The sequence below is a fragment of the Eschrichtius robustus genome, chromosome 15 (assembly GCF_028021215.1).
Source record: "Eschrichtius robustus isolate mEscRob2 chromosome 15, mEscRob2.pri, whole genome shotgun sequence".
NCBI classification, from domain to species: domain Eukaryota; kingdom Metazoa; phylum Chordata; class Mammalia; order Artiodactyla; family Eschrichtiidae; genus Eschrichtius; species Eschrichtius robustus.
Genome location: NC_090838.1, coordinates 6,147,078 through 6,173,162, shown reverse-complemented (window position 1 = coordinate 6,173,162; position 26,085 = coordinate 6,147,078). Strand labels below are relative to the sequence as shown.

Sequence of the window (26,085 nt, the reverse complement as noted above, 5' to 3'; positions counted from 1 at the left end):
TAACTTGTTTTAAACTGAGACCTGGAAACTAGTGTGTACAGTCTAATGGCCACAGTACTTCTCATTATGTTACTAAAATGATGTACCCGATTTTTACGTTCACGTATGAGGTCATTCGGTTCATCTCACTTCATTTATAATTATAATTTTTACCTAATTACCTGTTGCAAATTCAGATGTGTAGGTTAGATATTTTGGAGGTAGGAGTGAAGAAAAGGTAGCCTTACTTTACTGGAGGAAGCTTTGAAAGACGACCAGGAAAATGAGAATAAGAACAGTTGCAACAAAGAGCCCTTGACCTTCCAGCGCCTCCCAAGAATAAATAAAGGTTTTTCGAAAGTGCAGGAATCAGGCATGTGCTCTGACTCTCGCCTTTGAGCCTTTCTTTTTGGCCCCCGTTACAGAAAGTGTTAAATACAGGTGTTCATCTGCAAATTAGTGTAGTTAATTTGAATACTATTTGATTACTGTGCAGGACACTAAATCCAAGTATTTTGTTACATTCTTTCGTCTGTTTGTTTCTTTACCTCTGTAGCCTGTAAAATCTCCTTTATATTGAATCAGATTGAAATAGTCTAGCCTACTGAAAACACAAAAACACCATGAGTTGGTGTTTTTCAAGGTAATTTAACCTTACCAGAATAAAGTAAAGATTGTCCTTTTCTTTCCATCAGAATCTTTATGCAGATCTTTTTGTTTTCTTGGGTGTGGCTCTTTTCGTTTTATCATTTGAACAAAATTGCTTTAAAGAACTTTCAGGTTTAAAGAAACGTGAAAGTTGTTTATTGTAAAAAGAGTTTTCCATGAAATACCTAGAATTTGGAAAATAGGGAAAAAGCACAATGGAAAAAAAAAGTCGTGTGTGTGTGTGTGTGTGTGTGTGGTCACATTAAATCCACTACCAAAACTTATTAATGTTAACATTTTTACATAGTCACCCTATACACCTGTGTTTGCTTTTAGTTTTTCTAAGTTTACTGAAAGTCCTGAAAATACACATTGGGGTTTCTTGTGTGATTTGAGCCATAACCCAGAGGCAGTCATTAGACATAAGGCTTCATGTGTTCAGACTGAGACAGTGGCGGCTTTAAATTCTGAGCACGCCTGAGTTCAGGATTTTGGATGGAGTTACAGGGTTAATACGACCTTCAGGAAGAGTTATGTGGCAATAATACGCAAATACGTTATCAATTAAGTTTACGAAGTCTTGTCTTGCTTTCAGCTCGCAGTTATTCAGAAGCTCTTAGTCTGTGGACTTTCCTTGTTATTTCACTTGACCATCTCTAAGACATTACCTGTGGCGTATAACATTGATGAGCATTTTCAAGCTACAGCTTCATGGCCGACCAAGGTTATCTATCTATACGTCTCTCTTTTGGCTGCCAGACCCAAATACTATTTTGCATGGACGTTAGGTAAGTAACACGTGAATAAACCTTCGTGTCCATGTGTGGAAGTATAAATCTTACCCTGGTGATAGCCGGGAGAATACCCTCTTGAGAATATATAGTCAAGACCAATGAGAAAAACTAGGGTCATCTATGCAGGAGAAACAAACCTTAAAGTTCATGTCCTACATATAAGGATAGAACCTAAAAACTGTTAGGAGAGCCTAAAAACTGGATCAAGGCCCATTTTATTATATCATATAAAAATGAGAATGAATCTACTTTGACTGTTTAAGAATTAAAGATGATAGTATATGATAACGTACATCTTCTGGGAGAACATAGTGGTTTGTTACATAGGTTTGTAATAGTTTCTTTTCCTTTGTGTATCACAGCTGACGCTATCAATAATGCGGCAGGCTTTGGATTCAGAGGATATGACAAAAATGGAGCAGCTCGTTGGGACTTAATTTCCAATCTGAGAATTCAGCAAATAGAGGTTAGTAAATCATTAAGAAGTTGGTTACCCTATGACACTTTAAGTAACATAATTTGCCTTCATAGGTTATGATGTGATGTCCCAAGACTGGTCCTGAAAGATTTGTAATAATAATACTCATTCTTTCAATCAGCCAATATTTATTGGTCATCGACCATGTGCCCCAGGCCCTGGGGAGCCAGTGAATAAGATCAGTACAATCTGGGCTCTCCTGGAACTTTAATCGAGGGGGGGTTACAGGGATACAGAAAGATTGGCTGTGATCAGAGAGATGTAGGGCATTTCTAAGATAGGAGGCCAGCTTAGACTAGTGAGGCGATTGTGTGTGTGTGTGTGTGTGTGTGTGTGCGTGCGCGTGTGTGTGTGCGTGTGCGTTAGGAGGATGGGGCTATGTCAGGCAGAAGGCGTCGCCCTCCTGAGACAGTGACCTGTTAGGAGGGTGCTGTGTTAGTCCAGCATGATGATGACCTCAACCAGGGTCGTGGCAGTGGGGCTGGAAAGACGTCAACACACTGGACACTGTTTAAGAGACTCAGCAGAACTTGGTGATACATTGGAATCAGCAAGAGAGAACGAGCTATGAATCATGCCCAGAGGTCTGGTTTAGACCGCTGTGTTCACCGTGGTACCTTTCACTGGGGTAAGGAGCAAGGGGTAGGCACAGGTTTGAAGGGAAAGGTGGTGTGTTCAAATGTCAGACTTACCCGAGTGGTCCAGCCGGCCAGTGAATGCTGAGGCATGGGCTGAGATTGTAATTTGGGAACTATCGCACTTCAGGTTTTGGGAGGAACCACGAGAGTAGCCATGAGGGACACTGAGGGGGTGGGAAGAGACGAGAGCCCCCAAAGGAGCCCCCGTCTTACAGGCCAGGCAAAGGAAGGCATGCGGGAGGGGGTAGCTGAGAGAAGAGAGGAAAACCAAGAGGAGGCATTGCTCTGCAAGCCTGCGTAAGGGGCTGTTCCCGATGGGAGAAGTTACCAGAACTTCGGGTGAGAGGCTGACTGGGAACGAATAGTGAGCGGAGCAGCCAGACCCACTGCTGGACCTTGGCACCTGCGGTTGTGGGACCACAGGACATACAGGCCTGATCAGGTCCCTAGATCCTTCTGCCGTTGGAAGGGACCCAGAATATAGAGAAGTAAGTTAGACACCAGGGCCAGAAGCGGGGAGTGCCACAGGACCAGTGACCCGATTTCCCGCACAAACGCACGGTATGGGAAAAGCGGGGGGCAGAGAGGGGCTGTTACACATTAAAAGAGACGTCAGCCAGACGTGCCATATGTTTGGATCCTGACTGACCCCGCCAACTGGAAAACCGTGTTTTTAAACCGTCAGGGGTATTTGAATACAAAATGGATATTGGATGATATTAAAGAATTACTGTTAATTTGGTTAGATCTGGTCATAGTTTTTTTTTTTTTTTTTTGGTCATAGTTTTTTTAATTTATTTTTTTATTTTTATTTTTTATAACATTATTTTTTTAATTATTCTTATTCTTTTTTAAAAAAATATTTATTTATTTGGCTGTGCCGGGTGTTAGTCGCAGCCTGTGGGCTCCTTAGTTGTGGCATGCGAACTCTTAGTTGCGGCACATGGGATCCAGTTCCCTGACCAGGGATCGAACCTGAGCCCCCTGCGGTGGGAGCATGGAGTCTCAACCACTGGACCACCAGGGAAGTCCCTGATCGTAGTTTTTTTTAAAGGTCCTTATTTATTGGACATAAATTCTGAACTATTTACAGGTGAAATAAGATGTCTGGTATTTGCTTTGAAATACTCTTAACAGTGTCAGTAATAAAATGGGGAAGGACAGGCGAAAATGGATAATTGTGGAAATTGGGTGATGAATATATGGCCGTGTTTTAACGTTTTGTTCATTATTGCCAACTAAGGAGCTTTTGAGACTATTGTTTTTTCCTAATCAGGCCCCATGAAATTTTAATATCACAGATATATTGTATATATCTCTTTATATCCTATATGTATATATGTGCCTTATTCATAAAAGAGTACGATTTTTTTGCCTCTTAAGAAGTTTTCATCCTCAGGTTTTGACGAGAGCAGTAAATAACGGAGCAGAGAATCTAAAGTGGTGAGAAGTGCAGAGCCGAGGAGGGGTGGTCACACAGGGAAGGAGTCGCGGCCAGGAGACCAGAGCTTCCCTCTGAGATCGGGGGGCGGCGTTAGTGGGGGAAGCTTGAGTGAGGCCCTGGAAAGGTAGGAAGATGTGCAGACCACTCCTCCAGGGGGAGCAGGTCCCGGGAGGCCAAGACTCCCAGGAGCCGGGGAGGGAGGCACTGAAGGAAGTGAAGCTGCAGCTGATGGGGCGTCCACTCCGGCCCCCAGTGAACGGCCACTGGAAGGTCATTCACCTGCTCCATCAGGAGTGTCTTTGGGATAGTTCCATGGCAACCCCTGTAAGTGTTAGCACACAGGAGAAAATGGTGAGAATCCATTTACCTCACAGATGTTCCCTCCAGTAACTCCTTTTATAGAATGATGTTACTCTATTAGAAAAAAACGGTGTTAAGGAAAGAGGTCGTACACTACCATCATTGTCAAGTAATGTTCTCTTAGCACAGTGAGACGTTACTTACGTTTAAAGCTTCATTATTTTGTCAGCCAAAGAAGAAAGTTCCTTTGTTTTTCAGATGTCAACAAGTTTCAAGATGTTTCTTGATAATTGGAATATTCAGACAGCTCTTTGGCTCAAAAGGTAAGCTCCTTCAGGAACCATCATCAGCTGAGCTTTGGCCTCTAGTTCTTGAGGCTGAGCTTCACGGGGTTCACATTCTTAACTAAATTAAATTCACGCTGTGACCTTGCGTTAACCGGGAATCAGAGTTAATGTCGTCCGAAGCAGGGTGCTACCAAGTCAGAGAACTGTTTAGGCTCGAGTCATGAATGTAGCCCACTGACCTCGTAGCCTGCCTTGAAAGACGCCCACCAAGGTTTGAGATCACCAATATGTCCCTCATTCATGGGAGATTTGGCCAAACAAAAATGCCTACACAGCCACCATACGTATGCCCTAGATTTCGCACAACACTTCCAGTTTTAAAATATTTCAGGACAGCGGACCTTTATATGTTGGGCACAGGCTGCAGAGACCCAGCCTCTGCAGTGGGAGGTCACCATCTTGGTACAAACTCGGCAGTCATCTCCATGTGCTGCTCCCTGTCGAGAATGATGAGAGAGTGAGTGGGAAGCGTGCGGGAACGAGGGGCGAAGAGGCGCCTGTGCCGAGAATTATGAGGGCTTGTCACGTGCACACGGGGAAGGCAGGGGACCGATTACAAAAGACGGAGCTAGGACACCGCGCAGAAACTCCCAGTGGTCCTGTCTTCTTGTTCTTGATGGGACACACTGCCCGATCTTGAGCTTATTTCATAAACGACTGCTCCTGGGATGGGAGGGCTCTAAGCACCGTTCTGTGTAGAGAAGCCTTCTTTTGTCATGTCCTTTACTCATGACAAGTTCAATCCCTTTACCTCTTGAAATATCGGAAACACATTATCACCGCTTCATGGTGCCTTGCAGTCTCCCCAGTGGGTGGAGATTTCCCGAGCTAATCTGTTGTGTTATTTTTTGTTGTTGTATTTTAAATTTGATACCTTAGGAAAATCTTATCTTCATCTGAGTTCTCTACCTGTGACAAGAACACTTTACACTAAGCACAGCCTACTTCCCAGAAGACTATTGTTAGATCAGTTGAAAGTTCTAAATGTTACTAAAGAAAATAATAAAATAATGTAAAATAAAAATAACTTTTATATTTGTTAAAGTTCTTCTGTACATAGTATAGACTCCCAAACACTAGAAATGATCATTTTGGCCATTACGTGTACCAGTAAAGAGATGGAAATGAAATTTCTTTTCATAAATCTGATCCCCAATAGCCGTAACCTCCGTGAAGTCACAGATCAAGCTGATGCCCAAAATAAGTTGTGGCTGTTTTCCTAGATCCTGACCAGGAATAAGAGTGATCGTTGTGGACTTGATAAGCTCTAATCACTCATGTTTTCCATGGTTTCCAGGGTGTGTTATGAGCGCACCTCCTTGAGTCCAACCATCCAGACGTTCATCCTCTCTGCCATTTGGCATGGGGTGTACCCGGGCTATTACCTGACTTTCCTCACGGGAGTGGTGATGACGCTGGCAGCGCGAGCCGTGAGTATGAGTTCCTTCTCGTCCTGCAGTGCTGGTCACGTGACCTGGTGTCAGGGGCCCAGTAAGCCTCTTGCCTACCGGGCAGCCTTGCTCCTTTGGCCGGGTCAGTGCTGCGGGCTGGCTGGGAGCGTGGGGTGTGCCTCGCGGGCTGCACGCTTGGTTCATCTGAGAGGAAGGCCTGGCCCACAGAGGCCTCCACACCGTGTTCCTCGTTGTCACAGAATCTTCGGAAGGATTGCTGAAAACTGGGTGAAATAGAGATGACCAGACGAGTAGGTTTATTTTAGAGATGTTTCCTGAAAACTACAGCCTTTGAGTCCTCTTTTAGATGAAGAGGGGACCGTGGCCAGGCCTAGATAATGTGGACGGGCCATTCCCCATGGCGGACACCACGTGCGAAGCAGGCCGCAGGTCTGTAGGGTATCTGAGACCTGGTGTATTATTTGGGAAACAGTTGAGGAATTAGGCTGGTGACATGGGAAAGAAGAGGGGCAGTTTAGTGTAAGTCCTTGGAAGTCAATCGGAGGAAAGTGACGTGACAAAAACAGTGTTTGAACAGGCTTATTATGTCAGTTACAGGTGAGGTGGCTTCATTTAACAAACTAGCAGATATTTATTGTATTCAGTTTTAAGGTACCTTGGAGATATATGAGGTAAATGTCAAGAAGTATTAACTAAAGGCTATTCTTCTGTGGTTTGTAATCTAAGGGCATAAGGTGTATGTATGTGTGTAGGTATCTGTCTGTGTATGGGGGTGTGTGTGTGGGTGCATATACCACAAGGCATATATGATAGATTCCATCGCTTTTATGGATAGTAAGTACCATAGGTGTTTAGAGGGAAGGAAATCCCTTTTGGTTGGGTTGACTAGAGGTGGCCCCAGTAGGAAAGTGTGCTTGGATTTGGGCTTTGAATGATGAAAGTTATTTCACTAGTGACTGAAGCGTAATGGGGGGAGGAAATGCCTTTCTAGGTGTAGAAATGACGAAAGTTATTTGAATGATGATGATGAAAGTTATTTCAGTAGTGACTGACAGCAGTGACTGAAATAGTCACTACTGTTTCAGTAGTGACTGAAGCGTAATGGGGGGGGAGAAAATGCCTTTCTGTGTGTAGAAATGACATTAGCAAAACCAGGTTAGAAAGTGTGTGGTGTATTTGGGAATGACGAGCAAATCTGGTTGAAGCAGAGCCTTCATGTATGTCTAAAGGGTGGATGATCCTGGAAAGGCAAAGGGCAGGGGCGGGGGAGGCGGTGCTGGAGAGAGAGGAAGAGGCCAGTAATAGAAGAACTTGAACAGCAAACTGGGGAAGAGCCTAATCCTCATCTGTCCCACATCAGGGAGTCAGGGAGGGTGGGTAAGGGTGGGGATGGGCTGCTGAGAGCCACGCCTTGGGAAATGGATTTGCCCCTGGTGGACAGAAGGGGAGAGGGTGCAGGTAGCTTTTGCCGCCTTGAGCAAGGCAGGAAACCTGGGTAGGGTCCTGCCACTGAGAGTGCTGGTCTGTGTGTGGAAGAACCACTAACCTCACACTGCATCCCCTCTGAAGAACTTGCGTGGCGTCTCAGAGCAGGGCCACTCTTCACCTATAAACGTATTAGACGAAAAAAGCCGGGACACGAGAGAAAAAAAATAGTGTTTGGTTAAGTTTGCACATTTCAAAATGGAAATGTTTTGACTGTTTTAGAAGCTAAAAAATATTAAAATAGTGGTTATTAGAAAGCACTTTTTTCCTGAGAAGCCCTTCTCAATTTCCCCTAATGAATGATGTGTGTAATTGCCATTCATTTTAATAAGTGCTCTTTGACCTGAGCTCAGTGTGTAATAGCTGTCTTTCACAAATGCAGAGGTTAAAGAAGAGGAAGGATGTCTCCTTTCATAGTAGTAGAAAAATTAATCACGGAGTGAACCTTATTTACGTATAGGCAGACATTGCGGATTCGGTTCCAGACCACGGCAATAAAGTGAATATTGCAGTAAAGGGAGTCACACGAATTTTTCTGGTTTCCCAGTTCACATAAAAGTTATGTTTACACTATTGTGTAGTCTAAGGGTGCAATGACATTATGTCTAAGTATACATACCTTAATTAAGAAATATGTCATTGCTAAAAAATGCTGACCATCATCTAAGCCTTCAGCAAGTTATAGTAATAGCATCAGAGGTCGTTGATCACACAACACAATTACAGATATAACAATAATGAAAAAGTTTGAAGTATTACAAGAATTACCAAAATGTGACACAGAGACAAGAAGTGAGGAAACGTTGTTGGAAAAATGGCTCCAGTAGACTTGCTCGACACAGGGCTGCCACACACCTTCAGTTTGTAAAAAACGCAGTATCTGCGAAGCATGATAAAGTGAAGCACGATGAAACGAGGTGTGCCTGTACTGTAGTTTACAAAATATGATTTAAGGAGCTCTAGGAAGTGTAATTTTTAACTTTGGGGGGGAACTTTTAATTTTAACACCACTTCAAATCTACAGAAAAATTGCCAAGAACTCCTGTACGCCCTTTGCCCAGATTCACACATTTTGCTCACGTGCTTCCCCATGCGCTCTCCATATTTTTTATACATATACATGTATTAGTTTTTTCTGAACCGGATCCAGCTTTTCCCATAGTAGCAGTACCATTTTAGATGCCCACCAGCAACGTACGAGAGTTTCGCTTATTCCACATCCTTGAAAGAGTTGATATAGTCAGTGTAATTTTATAAGCAGTGTTAAAGATAAATATTTTTGTTTATTTCAGGTGAGAAATAACTTTAGACATCATTTCATCGAACCTCCCCAACTTAAATTATTGTATGATGTCATAACATGGATAGCAACTCAGATAGCAATAAGTTACACAGTTGTGCCATTCGTTCTTCTTTCTATAAAACCATCACTCATGTTTTACAGGTAAGTGTTACTCTTAAAAATATCGGAAATTTAAAAAAATTTTTTATTGAAATATAGTTGATTTACAATGTTGTGTTAGTTTCAGGTGTATAGCAAAGTGATTCCGTTATTTACATATGTATGTATGCACGTATGTGTGTGTGTATATATAGATATTCTTTTTTAGATTCTTTTCCATTGTAGGTTATTACAAGATATTGAGTATAGTTCCCTGTGCTATACAGTAGGTCCTTGTTGGTTATCTATTTTATACATAGTAGTGTATATATTTTAGTCCCAAACTCCTAATTTATCCCTCTCCCACCCTTTCTCCTTAGGTAACCATAGGTTTGTTTTCTGTGTCTGTGAGTCTATTTCTGTTTTGTAAATAAGTTCCTTTGTATCATTTTATTTTATTTTATTTACTTTTCATTTTAATTTATTTTTAAAAGAGAGCTTCTTGCTATTGGGTAGAATAGAAAAAATAGTACCCTAGCTTGTTTTCTGCAGTTAAATGCATTGTCAGTTACTTTTAAATCTTAAACCAAGCAGTCACAAGTTTATTTATGGAAGGATTAACACCACTCAGACCTCCGATGAGAGTGTGATTTACAGTGAGGAATATCAGCTGGGTAACCACTGCTTCAGATCTCTCAAAGGTTACACTGGAAAGTGGAGCTCTTCTTCCTACACTTGGTTGTGAACTAGATGATTGTGGTGATCATTTCATGATATATACATATATCGAGTCATTATGTTGTACACCTGAAACTAATAATGTTATATGTCAGTTATATCTCAATTTAAAAAAGAGAGAGACATCAGACTAGCTTTGCCCCACAAGCCGTAGTTTGCTCACCCCTGCTCGAGAGCCAGGGTTTAAGAGTTTATTTGTTAAAGCAGAGGCTTAAGAGTCACTAGGGATATTTTAGGGACGGAAGTGAAATATATCCTCTGATAGTCACCAGTAACTATTGGTAAAGTCTATGGAACAAGAGTTCAGCTATAAGACTGGTAACTCCAAAAGGAAAGGAAAACTTAAAAAAGATGAACAATAAAGAATACGATGAAGCAGTTAAAAAACAGTATAGCTTGTTCTTTATAACGAATTATTAATTCTCTTAATTTCTTCAGTCAAAAGATAATAAATTACTTGTATTTCATTTATTGGTTCCCTTTTCACTCTTTTATATTTCACTGGTACTTTTTCATCTCTACATGATAGAAATTATTGTTTTGAATTCCATATTTTGTTTATGTTTATCTTCTCTCCCTCCCCCACCAAATTCCACTCTCCCCATAGTAGATAGTGATATCTTTGAGATCAAAAACTATTTTCCATTACCCTAGCATTTAGAATGACAGCACAGAGTCATAATAATCATACAGGAAGGCATAAGTAACTCCTGCTAAAATGTCCATTTGAACAGAAATATTACATATGTCTAAATGTGACTGAGCTATTGGTTGGATTTTCTGTCTCAGGTACTTTGTTCAACAGGCACTGGCACTTACAGCTATAGAACCAGGAGGTCACATTTGGTTTATATTTAATTTGAGGCATGATACTTCTAATAATATCTTTAATAATGTGACCTTCATTTTGTGACAGTAACCATCAAGAAGCAATATTACTTATCTATTACTCTCATCATTGGAATATTTGTAACTTAATTAGGACAGTAAATAACAGGCAAGGCTATTACTTTCCCTTTACTACCTGCATAGTTTGCTCAATATTTGATTCTATGGATTTTAGAGTTTTTTTTCAGATCTCTGCAGCTATTAATAAGTACATTTTTGTTTTTGCTCTATTTAGTCCTGGCCTTATGACCTTTACAAAGGAATGCAATATGATATCTAGTGTGAGTGCTTTATAAATACCCACTGGCATACATGGTTAGAGTTTCATCCAAGGGGGATGGGTAAAAGAATAGTGTAGGGCTTCCTTGGTAACGCAGTGGTTGGGAATCCGCCTGCCAATGCAGGGGACATGGGTTCGAGCCCTGGTCCGGGAAGATCCCACATGCTGCTAAGCAACTAAGCCCGTGCACCACAGCTACTGAGCCTGTGCTCTAGAGCCCACGCGCCACAACTGCTGAAGCTGGCACGCCTAGAGCCCATGCTCCACAACAAGAGAAGCCACCGCAGTGAGAAACCCGTCGACACAACTGGAGAAAGCCCGTGTGCAGCAACGAAGACCCAGTGCAGCCAAAAATAAATAAATTAAATAAATTAATTTAAAAAAAAAAGGATAGTGTAGTAAATACACACATCCTAGGTGAGGCTTGTGACATTTTGACAAATGTCAAATTAAGTCTTGCTAATTATCAGAATTTAATAAAGTAAAGTTTTCCTTTTTTCTTTTAGCTCCTGGTATTACAGCCTTCACTCTGCTAGTATCTTAGTATTATTGTTGTTTCCGGTGAAAAAAACTCAAAGAGGAAAGAATACACATGAAAACGTTCAGCTGTCACGATCCAAAAAGTATGATGAAAGAGAAAATTCTTTGGGACAGAATAGTTTTTCCACAACAAACAATGTTTGCAATCAGAATCAGGAAATAGCCTCTAGACATTCATCATTAAAGCAATGATGGGGAAAGCACTCGGATGGCTATTTTTTGTATGTTAACAGAAACCAATCTTAGCACCTTTCAAGGGGTTTGTGTCTGTTGGGAAAGAGATCACGTGGGGGGAAATCGGACAGTTTTAGGTAGGGAATGCCCTGTGTACCAGCTTGAAAATGGAGTGAAAGACCCCTCCCATGCCATGTCCCTGTGGGCCATGCCTTATCAAAAATGTTTCCATTATTTCAATGGGCACTCAGGACCTCAGCATATGTCCATAGGGTCGTAAGTGTGCCCTGCTGCTGAATGTATGTTGTGTATCCCAAGGCACTGAAGAGATGGAAAAATAATTGTGTCAATCTAGATGATTGAGAAAAATTAACTTTTCCAAATGAATGTCTTGCCTTAAACTGTCTATTTCCTAAAATATTGTTTCCTAAATGGTATTTTCAAGTGTAATATTGTGAGAACACTATTTCAATATTTGATGTTGTATGCTGCACAGGAATTCCGGAGGAATTTGAACAGGCTATTTAAGACTGTGGATACTTTAAAATGCAATAAACATCTCAGTATTTGAAGGGTTTTCTTAAAGTATCTCAAATGACTACAGTATGTTGTGCAACTGTAAAGTGGTGGATGCCAATTTCCTGGAGAGTTTAATTACCCTGTGTCAGACAGAGAGCCCTTCAAGGAAGGATTTCTTAAACATAGTTAAATGTTGGTAATGTGATATTTTAAGCTATTTTTCTTAAAAAAAAAAAAAAAAAAAAAGGGAGAGAGAGAGAAGATGACAAAGGAAAGAAGGAAGACATGAATGAAGAAAGCACTGCGGGGGCCGTAGCCTGAGCCAGTGGCAGCTGTGACCAGCGCACACAGGTGTGCAGGGCAGGTGACCAATGCTCTGCAGAAGTGCTCTTCATCCCTGTTTATCTGAGTTCTTTGTGATTCTGTAAGACATAAAAGTTTAATAACTTTTTATTACGTTGGACTTTTAAAAGAAATGTATCAAGCATAAATTACATAGAATGATAAAAGGATTGTGAAAATAATAGCGGGAGATTGCTTGAAGGTTTTGAAAGAGAAATCACTGAGTGAAATTACTCTCTAGCTAATCACTTTTTTATCCATGACAATTTAATTGGTATTTGGGAAAGTTTTAGGAAAATGAAAACTTAAAGTCATTGGGTCTGAACCACCTCTGTAGAGAATAATATAAATTAGTTTCCAAACTCTTAACTTCTCACATAAAAGTTTTGCCACTAACTCTTGTTAATGAGTTTCAGATTCTTTAAGTAGAAAAATGTGCTTTTATCTTATGGGCTGTTTTCACCATAATTAATTTCGCCTGAATTGCTGGGTATCTCCTTTAACCCCACAGTCTTGTGATGCTGCAGTAGCTGAAAGCAGAGGAGTGGGATGTGATGCCAGCCTGGCATCAGGGCCACGGCCGGAGATGATGAATCATGGGCGGAAAGGGAGAAGGATGGGCAGGGCCTTCTGACTTCACTTTTCTGTGACCCATCTTTTGTGGAATTTATTTTCTTTTTTGCCTTAAATTTTTAAATGAAATGCAAATTGTCTATCTATGATGAGTCTCTCTTTTTTTTTTGTCATTAATAAATCTGCAAATGAAGTTAAGGACAGAACAACTCCCTGGCTTAAGCTGTGTAGTATTTCAATTAAAAACGAAAGGAAAAGCAAATGTACTTGGAACTTTTGAGGTCTAATCAGCAAAAATATCAGTGTACCTTCCCAGAACTTTAGAAATAGCCTCCTCTTTGTTTATATGACATGTTTTTATTTTTCTAAAGGTAATTTTTTTTTTTTCCACCTGATGGTGTTAGCCATGCCCTGTTACCTCCCAGGAAAAGACGGATTGCTAAATAAATTTTCTGTTTCCCATGCATTGAACTTAAGAGAACTGTGGAATGTGAGAGGCTAGAAAAGAATAATCATGGAAAGTATCTGCCCCCCACAATGTCTCCTCCATTTAATTAATGCTGCAGAGAATCTGATCACTATTAAGAAAAAGTGAACAAATTTAGAGGTTAAAAGACAAGTCTAGGCATGTCATAAGTGAAAACAAGAAAGAGCGTTAAAAACTTTCTTTTTCTTCAGCCTACCTAGCCATTAACAAATAATCATGATTTAGTTCCATTACCTGACTATTTTTTATTTCTCAGCCTATAAACCTAATATCACTGTTATCTGTTTTTTGCTCAGTGAAGGTAATCGTAGCACTACCATCTAGAAAGCAAGATGATTGATGAATTTTCCAATTACTTTGAAGATAATACCTTATATATACAATTTGACTGATTTCCATCCCCCTGGATTATCTAGGTTTTTTGTTTGTTTTTTTGTTTTTTGTATGAAATGGGTTTTGAATAGCTTTTATTTAATTTTGGAGAAATTATAATCACAGGTATACAATCTAGGAGAAAAACTAAAGAAATAATTTTAATTCTCAGCTTGACCTTCCTCCTCAAGAAGAGACTTTTTGTGCTCTATATACTGAATATATCTACTTGGAGTGTTGTAAGGATTAGTACTTCTAATTATAACAGAATAATTGAAGACTGGTATATCTCTACTATGTTAAACTTAAAGGGATTCATTGTAATATGTGCTTGCTTCTTTTTTAGTCAACAGAATAGGATTCAGTGCATATTTATATTATTTCTCCACTCTTCAGTTGCCATGAAACCACTCCAGAGATGATCAATCAGCATCATATTTATATCAATATTTTTGGTTATTATTATACTACTCAGGGAAAAAATGAACAAAATACTTACTTTTCCCGCAATTTTATTTTTTTGAAACAATAGCAGTTAATTTATTTTGATGTATCTCAGCTGTCACCATTTTACAACCCGCTTATTCTTGGTTTTTAAAATAAGCATTTATAATTGGAACTCAGGGTAATTGAAGAAATTTATTTAGCGTCTAAAATACCCAGCATAATAGAGAAGGTTTATTTGGCTTCCAAAATGTCCAGCCTCCCCTTATGCCTCCACCATACCTTTGCTTAAAAAGTATTTTTGTTACTGACTCCCACCATGTGTGATGTTCACATACAGGATTTCCACAGATACCAGTTTTGAGAAAAATTTTTCAGTGAAAAGAATGGTTTTAAAAAGTAGAGGTAACCCACATTGAAGCACTAATTGTCCTAGGAGGAGACCTGGATATTCATCTGGCTCAGTCATCAGTGAGCCTTGTGACTTGGACGAGTGACCTGTCCTCCAGCCGAAAGTTCCTTAATAAGCCCAAAGGGTTAGTTCCAAAAGTTTGTGACCAGTTGTGTTTGTAATGAATGGAAACCATTAGCAAGATCTGTAAGAGTCACGAACCAGGGCAGATTCACCATCAAGATTATCTTCATGGTCACTTATTTTTACTAGTTGAGCTCAAAGCCCTGACTTTTCAAAAGTTTTTTGAGGCAGTCAGAAGGCGTGCAGCCTACCATTTCTACTGAATACAGCCCTTAAAATGAATCTTTCATAACGAAATAGTCTTCACTGAAGGAAAATATTTTCTCTGTTTGATCTCTCTGCTTTTTTGGTTTCTGTTTGTGCTGTGTAAAACTGAGGAATATATATGCTGAAAACTATGTTATATGAATTATCAATTTTACTGGACAGGGTTTGCCACCATATAACTTCTCAAATATTATTTCATTCAAAGATATTTAAAGAATATTTAATTTAGTTATACCTTATTTTAAACTACAGAAAAAATTACTTTAAAATGTTGACATTAAAATAATTATAAAATTTATACTTTTATTCGAGGACTAGATTACACTTAGGACAAAAATCTTTCCTATTTAAAATGCATACCTTGTAAATTTTCATTTGTAAGTTCGTGAACAACTCTGGACATTTGTGCTTTTTTGTTTCCTTATTTTAAATTGTCCAAAATTGTTCGTTGATTGATTTGAAGAGTTCTGCATTTTAGTCGAAAGAAAAAATTACTTGAGAGAATAATTGTTTCAGAATGGTGCCTATTATTGCTGTGTCAGCGAAGCATTTGTCCAGAGTTTTAGATATGAACCAGTATTTCGTAGAGTTTTATTCAGCCACGAATAGTCCATCCTGGCTGATATTGAATACATCGTATTTAACAGAGGTGCAGAATTCTAAGTAACACTGTGAAATGTAATCTTAACTGCCCTCCAGGACTTTATAAAAACTACACTTAACCCGGTGTACATTTAACGAGTAGCTGATCGTTTAGACACTTAAATTAGATGCTGAAAGTTCTGCTTTCTACAGCCCTTCCTTGTAAAAGTGTGTTTATATCAGTGCACACTCCTTATGCTGAAGAAAAAGATTTGCTTTAAAAAAAGAAATTTCACTCTGAAATATGGATTTGAAAGACTAGGATGCAGAGGGTCTGTTAGGATGCAGAGGGTCTCTACCGTGTTTTCCTGCAGCACCACTTAGTCAAATCTATTTATAGTAACTCATTACAGAAGAAAATTTTAAATGAAATTTTCCATGTTGGCATTTTGTAGGACTGCTCTTAGAATCAACAACTAAGCTGCTTTTGGAGCTCTTGTACAGAGGATGCAGCCAATTACATTTTACTTGGTGGGCTGCTTAATAAAGTTTTATATATGTTTTCAAATAATATTTATTGTAATAGGTTTTTAACGTTATGCAAACCCCAGTAAAGAGCTGACAAGCTCTAGAGGTCATTGATCGGGAAGACTTTCTGAAATGGAGCCTAAAGACACCCTTTTATGCCAACTAATATGTCTTGCCTTTAAAGCTGATTATAACTGTCTTCTTTCAGTACACCTTTTATAAAGCAGCAAAACAAAAGAAACCCCAGGACTGTATGATCTATAGGTAAGAGTATAAGGATCCATGCAAAACCCCCTGTCTAACTTCCTCAGTGATGATAGCCATCTCTCCAGTCACATTTTATCAAAGTTTGCTACTATAAAAAGAAACGGAGATGTAATGAAAAACCAGAAGTTACAGAGGAACATCGGTAGAACGACTCACCATTTTCTTAATAACGTGTTTGAAATGGAAAAAGTGACTGGCTGCCTCTTACTGGAGTCGTTAAGTGACTGTATCCTGCCCAGTCTCTATTTTGGGGTAACTTTGAGAAGTTGATTTGTCAATATTCCTCTTTGTTTTTCCTATTAAAGGGCAAACACGTGTAAAGAGTCCGACAGACCTTTCAAATATGCTTCTTTTCCGATGTTAAGTATTTTTGGTTCTGTATCTACGGCTTCGTCAACAAAGTACGTTTGCTCCTGACTTTTTAATCGCAGGAGAGAGGAATCAAACCAGCACACATGCTCCATCTTCTGTCACTCTGTCTACTTCTGTCCGCACCTGCCTCCCCAAGCCCCAAGGGGCACGATGGAAAGCAGTAGGAATGAGAGTAAAAATAATCCCGGCGGAACAAGCGAAACCCTCCTCCATGCAGAGTGAAGACGTGGGATTTCATTCCTGCCTTCCTTTAAAGCTTGCATCTCGATCTCTGCGTAGGAGGAGTTGAACACTGTTACGCCAACACGAGGGGGGGCCCCAGCTCCAGCAGCCGGTATTCACAGCCCTTCATTTGCCTTCGCTGGGGGAGAATAGAACGTGGTGTCTGTGCTTTCTGTTTGTATGATTCCAAAATATTTTTTTAAAGATGTGTTATTTTTCGACAGATCCATGAAGTAGTTCCTGTTGTACGGTAAATTAAAATGACCACTATGTCAGTTACACTGTGATGTGATAATTTCATAACCACTCGTTTCTCGTCTGTGTCCTCAGAGCTGCACTGGTGGCTTATTGCTGGGTTTTAAAGATGTTTTTAACTGAACATATAAATGTTTTTTTTCTAATCTGTGTGTCTTTAAAAATGATTAAACAGTAGTTTAAAAATATATGTGTGTGTTTGCTGATTTCAGAGGCTTTAAATTCCACCTCTAGATCTGAATATCAGGCCTGTCTTGAGAAGCAATGGTCTTTTTTTCATGGAAGGATTCTTCAGTTGAATGGTAATACTCTCAGGAGTCATTGACTTTTTAACTGGTTAAAAATTCTTTAAAAGAAACTATTGTCACGTTATAAACATTTTGGGAGGCAATTAAAAGAACCTTAGGTTAGTATACAGTATCTTGTGTTCTCTCTTAAAACAGACTTATGAAGTGAAGAGGGTGCTGACTCTTCTCAGATACAAAGAAAATGAGTTGGCTTTCCCAGTCCTGCGGTTGGCACTTTCACTGGCCTTGTATATGGACCTGGTCTTTGCTTTTGAGAAGCAGAGCACTGGGACGGCCGCTCGGTTTCTGTACCATGATTACAGACTTAAGGGAACCTTGGGGGGCACTTCCAGGCTCTTCTAGATGCTGTTGTGAACAGCTGGGGGGAAAACATCTTGTACTAACTTGTACTGTTGTACAAAGTTGCTAGATGAACACGTGTGAGTAAGTCCAGTTGTGGTGCTTTCTCACTGGAAGGCCTTGGACTTGATGGCAGATTTAAATGACCCCATTTTGAGATTCATGATAGTGAGCCACGACCGGGAGCAGCACGGACCCAGGAGCTGCCTGCCAGCACCGCACTTACACGTGCTTGTCCCGACAGGCGTGACAGCGAAGGTAACGTGATTTGCTCCACGGTAAGGAAGGCCAGGAGGCCAGGTGATAACAGGACTCCTATCGTACATAGATGAACGTTGTAAGGTGTTTCGTATTTTACGAAAGTCATTAAATGACTTCCAACCGAACGTGCTGGGTAACTAAAGAACAAATCACGGCTCTTGCCTGTGAGGAGCTAATAGTCACCATAGAATATGGTAAGTGCTTTATTAGAGGCAAGTACAAGGGCCTTGGGGCTATTAGAGGGGTGGGGAGCTCAGGAAGAGGCTGGGGTAGCTGCACAGAGGAGTGGCACTTGGGTTTGTGAGAAAGCGTTTTACTGCGCCGACAAAGAGGTGGGAGGTGAGTTAATTAGAGGAAGACAGAAAAGCATACGTCAACGATTTTATAGCGTTTACACAAGTAGAATAAAAACAACAGGAGTTATGCAAGTTTTGCTCTACTGTGTGCCAACTATCTGTTTAACAATAACTTATCTTCCCCCACGTAGAAAAAGGAATAATAGGAAAACATTGAATTTAGCCAATGTTTAAGAAATGAGACTTTACAAACTATTTCAAGCATATGGTTCAGTACAGAACAATGAAACAGACTCTAGTGCCCACCGCTCAGACTGAACAGCTGTTTCTGCTTTGCCACATTAGGTTTAAAGTTTGTCTTTTTTTCATAGAAAGAACGTTGCACACGAGGCCAGTATACCTGCCCCAACCTTTGCCTTCCCCCTCCCTCCTCAGAGGTCACAACTACGTCAATGTGAGCCTTTTTTTGGTAAGCTTTTCATTTAGTCACCTTTCCTACAAGCTTAGCTATGTGATTTTAAAAATAATTTTGTCCTCTATTTACTACAGTTTTCTAGGTGTTTATAGCAAGATGGGTTGTGTTGGCTCGGTCTGCTGGTTGCTGGAATCAGATGTCAGCTCAGATTTTTAATGTCATTAAAAGATGGCATTTCTCTTTACTGGTAAAATCCTTCCTATTACGATGGATTTTTATTTTTCAGGTACGCTTTGTTTTGTGCTGGTGTCTTCTTTTTTTGTCACATCATCCCAAGTGATACCCATGGTGTCCGTTAGCACAGCCTGAGACTCCCGCCAGCAGAAGGGCAGGTCCGGATCCGCCAGCCGGGGCAGAGCTGGACGCACTGTGCCCAGGAGAGGGGTGCCACTCACTGATTGCCATCCCGTTTTGCAGGGTGGGCATGAGCGCAGCCTTATACAAACAGGCCTAGGATCTGAGCCTAGCCGCCAGCTGCTTACAGCCATCAGCGGGGAAGTTGGCTGCCCGGCACCCGGAGACCCAGGGCCCGTGAGGAGAGGAGGCCCTGCAGGGGGGCCGCCAGTCCCCCGGAAAGCTGAGTTCCTGTTTCTCTCTCCACGCTTTTTTAATGCACGAATCATCAGCCTCAAGAAGAGGCTAAAGAAGAAATTCGCGAGTACTGGAAATCCATCCTACGGTCCTGAACCTTTACTATAAATCTTCGGAAAAGAGTCGTCAGCGCAGCACCCCGCTTCCTTAATTGTCTCCTACACTCTGCAAGGGTCATTTATTGCCTGCTGCGGAATGGGATGCTTAGTTTTCCATCTTTGCGTCGCTCAATCTCTGCAGCATTTGGCTATGTCGACCACTCTCTTCTTGAGATTCTTTTCTCAGTGTCTGTGAAACTGTCCTTCCTTGCTTCTCCTCCTTCCTGCCTCTGGATGATCTAAGTCAGCCGAGACCCCTCGTCCTGGCCCCAGTTCACACACTTGTCTGTTCTCATAGGTCCTCTGTGCTGGCCCTACCTTCAACACTGACCTCTGTCTCCTAACATCCCCCCCACCACCACCAACTCCACTCCAGCTAAATATCTGCACCTGGAAATCACGAGCAAACTCAGAACATCCAAAACTGTGCAAAACGTGTGATTCCTCTCGTAGTGCTCCCGTCATTAAATGTCGTGAATATTTCCCTCGTTACCCAAGTCAGAAGCCTGTGCAGCACCCTCTCTCTTCTCACTCTTTCTTCCTTACCCACCATCACATGTCGCCAGCTCCCGTGTGTCCTGTCTCCCAGACAACTGACTCCATCTCACCGGCCTGGCCTTGCCTCCTCCTTCCTCACCTAGTTCACGGCAGGGACCTCCCAACTGGTCCTGCATCCTCCAGGCATGTCATTCTGTAACATGCAGCCTCGAGTCATCTCTCTAAAGTCAACAAATTGGGTTTTTATTTTCCTGCTTCAAAAATGAAACTTAACCAAAGCCTTTGTGATAAATTCAAACTCTTAAGTATGGTGGAAAAAAACTTTCCATGATCTAACCCCTGCTTACCCTTCATCATGCTTCTCTCTCCTGACTTACACCCCTCCCAGTACACACATGCTGCCGTAGATTGAATCTGTCCCCCTAAAATTCATGTTGAAATCCTAACTCCAAGGTGATGGTATTTGGAGGTGGGGTTTTGTGGGTGTGATAGGTCATGAGGGGAGGCCCTCGTGAATGGGATTTAGTGCCCTTATAAAAGACTCCAAAACGATCTGAAAAAGAATATATATAGATATATAGATATCCCTTTCCTGTATACCTGAAACTAACACAACATTGTAAATCAACTATACTTAAATCAAAAATAAAATTCAATTTAAAAAAGACCCCTGAGGGCCTCCCTGGTGGCTCAGTGGTTAAGAATCAGCCTGCCGATGCAGGGGACACGGGTTCGAGCCCTGGTCCGGGAAGACCCCACATGCCGTGGAGCAACTAGGCCCGTGCGCCACAACTACTGAGCCTGCGCTCTAGAGCCCGTAAGCTACAACTACTGAGCCCACGAGCCACAACTACTGAACCCTGCGTGCCTAGAGCCCGTGTTCCGCAACAAGGGAAGCCACCGCAGTGAGAAGCCCGCGCACCGCAACGAAGAGAAGCCCCCGCTCGCCGCAACTAGAGAAAGCCCGCGCACAGCAACAAAGACCCAACACAGCCAAAAATAAATAAATAAAATAAATAAAGTTATTTTTTAAAAAAATGAGAAAGACCCCTGAGAGCTCCCTTGCCCCTTCTACCATGTGAAGATACAGCAAGACGTTTGCAGTCTGCACCCTGGAAGAGGTCTCTCACCAGAATTTGACCATGCTGGCACCTTGGTCTCCAGCTCCAAGCTTCCAGAACTGTGAGGAATAAGTTTCTGCTGTTGATAAGCTGCGCGGTCTCTGGTACTTTGTTACCGCGTCTGAACAGACTAAGGCAGCTTATGCTCAAGCCACGCTGGGTAATCATACTTCCTCCAGTCTCTCTCCCTTGCCTCCTACCTGCTGCTCCTTTTACCCAGAATTACCACCTACACCGCATCCTCCCCACCTCTCCCGTCCAGCTAACTCCTGCTTCATCATTGGGATGCAGCCTGATTGTCACAGTCAGAAACGTTCAGTGAGCTTGTGCTGTATGCCAGGTACTAAGATGAATGCTAAGCGTCAAACAGATGCTTTTCCCTAGGCAGCTCTTCCTGGACCTTCCCGTCACAGGTTCTCTATTCTCATATGCACCTTACACTCACCACACAGTGCTATAATTTTTAATATATAATATATATTTGTTCAGAGTTGCACAACCAAAGAAGGAAGTAGAGTGATGAATGCAGAACAATACACAAATTCATAATTATCTGCTATTTACCCCAGACTCATAAACTAATTCCTTTAGCTGCAGGACCTCCATTTCCAAGGACCCTCATTACCATCAACTTGTGGTTGATGTAGGAATAGATTCCCAAAGTCTCCACGTTGCGTGGTAGAGACAAACTAAGGTGCTTAAGTCCTGGAGGCCAAATTTAAGGCACGAGGACCACGTACATCTCAGGTATGGGTATAAACAGAATCATTTAGAAAATCAGTCATCGTTAAGCATTTGCTAAACTGAAACAACCTCTACTGTTGATACTAATAAATTGCCTTTCACACAAAGCAACAAGGTTTTGTGGAATTTGATTAATTTTAGAAAATCTTCGGTATGGCCCAACATAAAACAAAAACCTTAACACTAAGACTGAAGGTGTTTTGTAGGCAAGATTAAATATTTTCTATCCAGACCTTCAGATTAGGAATTATTTCATCGGTTCCTCCACACCCACACTAACTGATTGTCACCCCCCCCACCTTTATATTAGGCACATCGTAGCTCGTAAATGTATTCAAATAAGTCAAACAAACACCCATCATTCTGTCACTGATAACCGATTTTAATATTCTGGGGTATTTCTAGTCTTTTTTCCTGTTGCTAGATAAACGTGTGTATTTTGCAAAATAATTTTGTAAGCTTCATTTTTCACTGATATTTTGTACCTCTCTTTCCTTATTTCACCTAATAAGTTTACTTAGAGGGGCAATAGCAAGAAGAAAAGAGAGAAATGAAGGATGTAGTTAATATGCAGATTAAATAAACCACATGTTCATTGAACCCTACTCCAACCCATAAAAACAGAAAATCAGTTGTCAGGTTCATTTATAAATGAATTTGAAGCAGGAAGAGAATAAGTCACATCTGCTTCTCTCCCTTTATACTGGTGCATGGTATTTTCCTGAAAGTACTTTTCTTTCAGGGGCACATTAGGCCATATACAGATAAAATCATTTAGAACTCTTATAAACTTTCATCAAGAACAGAAAAGTGGATAATGGAATGATTCAAGATAGATCCAATATAAGGAAACAGCCCAGATGCCTGTCATCTGACTTTCTGAACCAGTTTGCTCGGGGAGAGACTGACTAATAATGAAGAACTAAGGAATTTTATGCCAATAATCATGTGCTCCTGACGTTTTATTCCATTAGAAATATGGACCCATAAGCCACAATGTGAGTAAATATTTTTAGTATATGATGGTGCAACTTCCTCTGTGAATGGCTAAACAATTTGCACTTCATGCTGCCACAGTGAGTACATCGAAGTGTCGTTTATGTCTGGAGTCATAGCATTTCAACATGTTTATGTTTGCCAAGTCATCTCCATTTTCATCACTATTGAAAATAGAAAGCTTGCTATCCTGCAGCTCTGTACAGCCCATCTTCCACTTCCCTCCCCAACTCCCCCAAACCTGCCACTCTCCTGGGACACATGGCACGTTGTTAGTAAAGTCTCCCCTATTTCCTCTAACTCTTTCCTCCACCTTTTTTTTTTTTTTTTTTTTTTTTATGGCTGTGTTGTGTCTTCGTTGCTGTGCGAGGGCTTTCTCTAGTTGGGGCAAGCGGGGGCCACTCTTCACCGCGGTGCGCGGGCCTCTCACCATCGCGGCCTCTCTTGTTGCGGAGCACAGGCTCCAGACGCGCAGGATCAGTAATTGTGGCTCACGGGCCCAGTTGCTCCGTGGCATGTGGGATCTTCCCAGACCAGGGCTCGAACCCGTGTCCCCTGCATTGGCAGGCAGATTCTCAACCAGTGCGCCACCAGGGAAGCCCCACCTTTTGCTCTAACGAAAACCCACGTCTCTCCCAGGACGTGACATCCCTTGCTGACCTCACAAGTAGTAGCTGGTTTCCCTCGCTCACCACTGGGCCTGGAGGTGGGGTAGGTGCCCTCCCTCCTGCTCACTGTCACGTGCAGACAGTGGTCCCTGCTTTCTTCCTAAAATACTGGAGTTTAGAAGCACGTATCATCCCTCTTTCCTGCCTCCATCTCCAGACTTCCCTGGGTAACTCCCCGCTAGAGAAGATTAGAGGCTGATTGTTGCCACTCTCCAACACAAGGCCCTTGATGATGTCAGTATCCTTAGAGAAGAGCCTGCCAACACTGGCCTCCCAGCTCCCTGACCTGCCCCCCGACCTTGCTATCACCAACGGTCTCCATTTCCAGCACTCCACTCCCAACCCCCTCCAACTTGCCCTCTCACTTCCTCTAGTACACAGACTCCATCAACTCTTTGACGCCACCATACATGCTTATATTCCAGTGATCTTAGCCCATGTCCTCACTCTTCCCTACCCTGCTTAAACTCTCTGCTCTGTAGTTAGTTTGTAGTAATGCTACTGCTACAGCCCTGTAGACTGCTACAGGCTTCTGTCCTAAAAGCACAGGGATTCTGATGAATTCTATATTGTGTGATTCAGCAAAAAAGAAGAATGAAGTAAGTGCCGAATCATTGTAAAAAAATGCATATATTCTGAAATAAAAAGTTTATTTTATATATGTATATAAAATAGTTTAAATACATAATAAACTTTTAATTTTAGAATAGTCTTAGAGTTACAGAAAATGTGGTGAAGATAGTACAGAGTTCCCACATATCCCCACACAGCGTTTCCCAATTGTTAACATCTTACGTTAGTGTGTACGTTCACCACAGCTAATAAACCAATGCTGAATAAAGGCCACACTTTATTCAGATTTCCTTAGCCTTAGTTTTTTCCTAACGCCCTTTTCTGTCCCCAGATGCCTTGCAGGACACGTTAGTGGTTATGTCTCCTTCGGCTCCTCCTGACTGTGACAGTTTCTCAGACTGTTCTTGTTTTTGATGACCTTGACAGCTCTGAGGACTACCGGTCAGGTATTTGGCAGAATGTCTCTCCATCGGGAATTTGCCTGAAGTTTTTCTCTTAAACATATTCTGACAGGAGAGGACTTCCTTTTTGAGAAGGTGTAGATCTTCTGCTTACAATTTTACCTGCCTAGTGTTAGAAGTAACGTTTATAGACCAGCTTCTGGCTCCATCTGTTACAGACCTTGTCTTCCATCTTCCAGATGCTTCAGTGCTGGGTATCCCAGGACATCTTGTTCCAAATACACCTAGAACCTAACTTTCTTTCCTTCCACTACTAGGTGCCCCTGTTCAAGCTGTCACCTTTCACTTGTGTTACTACAAAAGCCTCCTAAATGGTCTCCTATGTCCCTCCCTTGTTACCCCTGAAGGTCCATTTTTCTCACAGTTGGTAGAATGAGTTTTCTAAAACAGCTCAGGTGTGTTCCTTCTCTGTCAAAACCCTATTTTCACCTGCAGTAAAATTCATCTTTGTGGTCGCACAAGAGGCCCTGCCCACCCTGGCCTCTGGGGTACCACCTCCTCCTTTCCCGTCTCTCTCATGCTGCTCCAGCCACCCTGCCCTTGCTGTTCTCTGAACACGCCAAGCACGTCGCCACCTCTGCGGCTGTGTGCCTACTGTCCCCTTTGCTGGAACTGTTCTTCCTCCAGATGGTGCACTTGAACTGCCTCTCCTCCAAACAGTGCCTGGCTTCTGCGCCTGCGCACCCTAACCGTCTGCTGCATGTTCCCTTTCTCCATGGCACCTACCTCTGTCTGCTGACTGTTGGCCTGTTGTCTGTCTTCCTCATTGGAATATAAGGTCCATGAGGGGAGATGGTAGGGATTTTATCCTCACTGCTGTATCCCTGGCATCTAAAAGGGTGCTGAGTGAAGCTTATAGTGGCTCATTCACTTATTCAAGACGCATCTGGCACATAACAGGGGTTCATGAGTTTGGGTGAGTAAAATGAATGCGTGAGTGAATGGAACCTGATCCTACAACTGAAAGCCTCTACTGATATTCCTGGTATATCCCTAAGTAGACATCCTGTAGCTTTTTCATTATTTTCTTGTGAGTAATCTCCTAGTAGTTCTCCAGGGGGTTCTGTTAGCTGGGGTTACCAACGTTTTATACTGACTGCACATTGCTCCAGGCTTAGTTTTCAGATATCTCGATACACTGCTATTTGGCTGGTATCATCTACTTTTTCTTTATACCCCTTCCATACTCTGGTTATATAACTGTATTCGTCATTTTTTGACTATACCTCACTCACATTCCTGCTTAAAATGCTTCTACCTGCTGGAAGAACCAGCTCAAATCTTATCTTGACTAAGAAGTCTTCCCAGCTTCCTCCAAATTGTAGTCTCTCTTCCTTTTCACAGCATACATCAAAATATCCAGAGTGAAGCATGAAGAGAAAAAAACGTTAGAAAACACAGAGAAGAGAGTCGGAGCTGTAGAAG

The 26,085-nt window shown here is 41.6% G+C and overlaps 1 protein-coding gene across 3 annotated transcripts in view; it reads left to right on the top strand.

Moving 5' to 3' along the window:
• MBOAT2 (membrane bound O-acyltransferase domain containing 2) overlaps positions 1-13,855 on the top strand; it is a 119,289-nt gene extending 105,434 nt beyond the window's left edge. For all 3 annotated transcript variants that reach the window (XM_068564310.1, XM_068564311.1, XM_068564312.1), the window contains 6 exons: positions 1,223-1,415; positions 1,784-1,887; positions 4,540-4,604; positions 5,926-6,058; positions 8,818-8,969; positions 11,319-13,855. In XM_068564310.1, coding sequence (XP_068420411.1) covers positions 1,223-1,415; positions 1,784-1,887; positions 4,540-4,604; positions 5,926-6,058; positions 8,818-8,969; positions 11,319-11,544 — 873 coding nt within the window. In that variant the 3' untranslated portion in view covers positions 11,545-13,855. The remainder of the gene's footprint in view (positions 1-1,222; positions 1,416-1,783; positions 1,888-4,539; positions 4,605-5,925; positions 6,059-8,817; positions 8,970-11,318) is intronic.
• Positions 13,856-26,085: the final 12,230 nt, after the last annotated feature.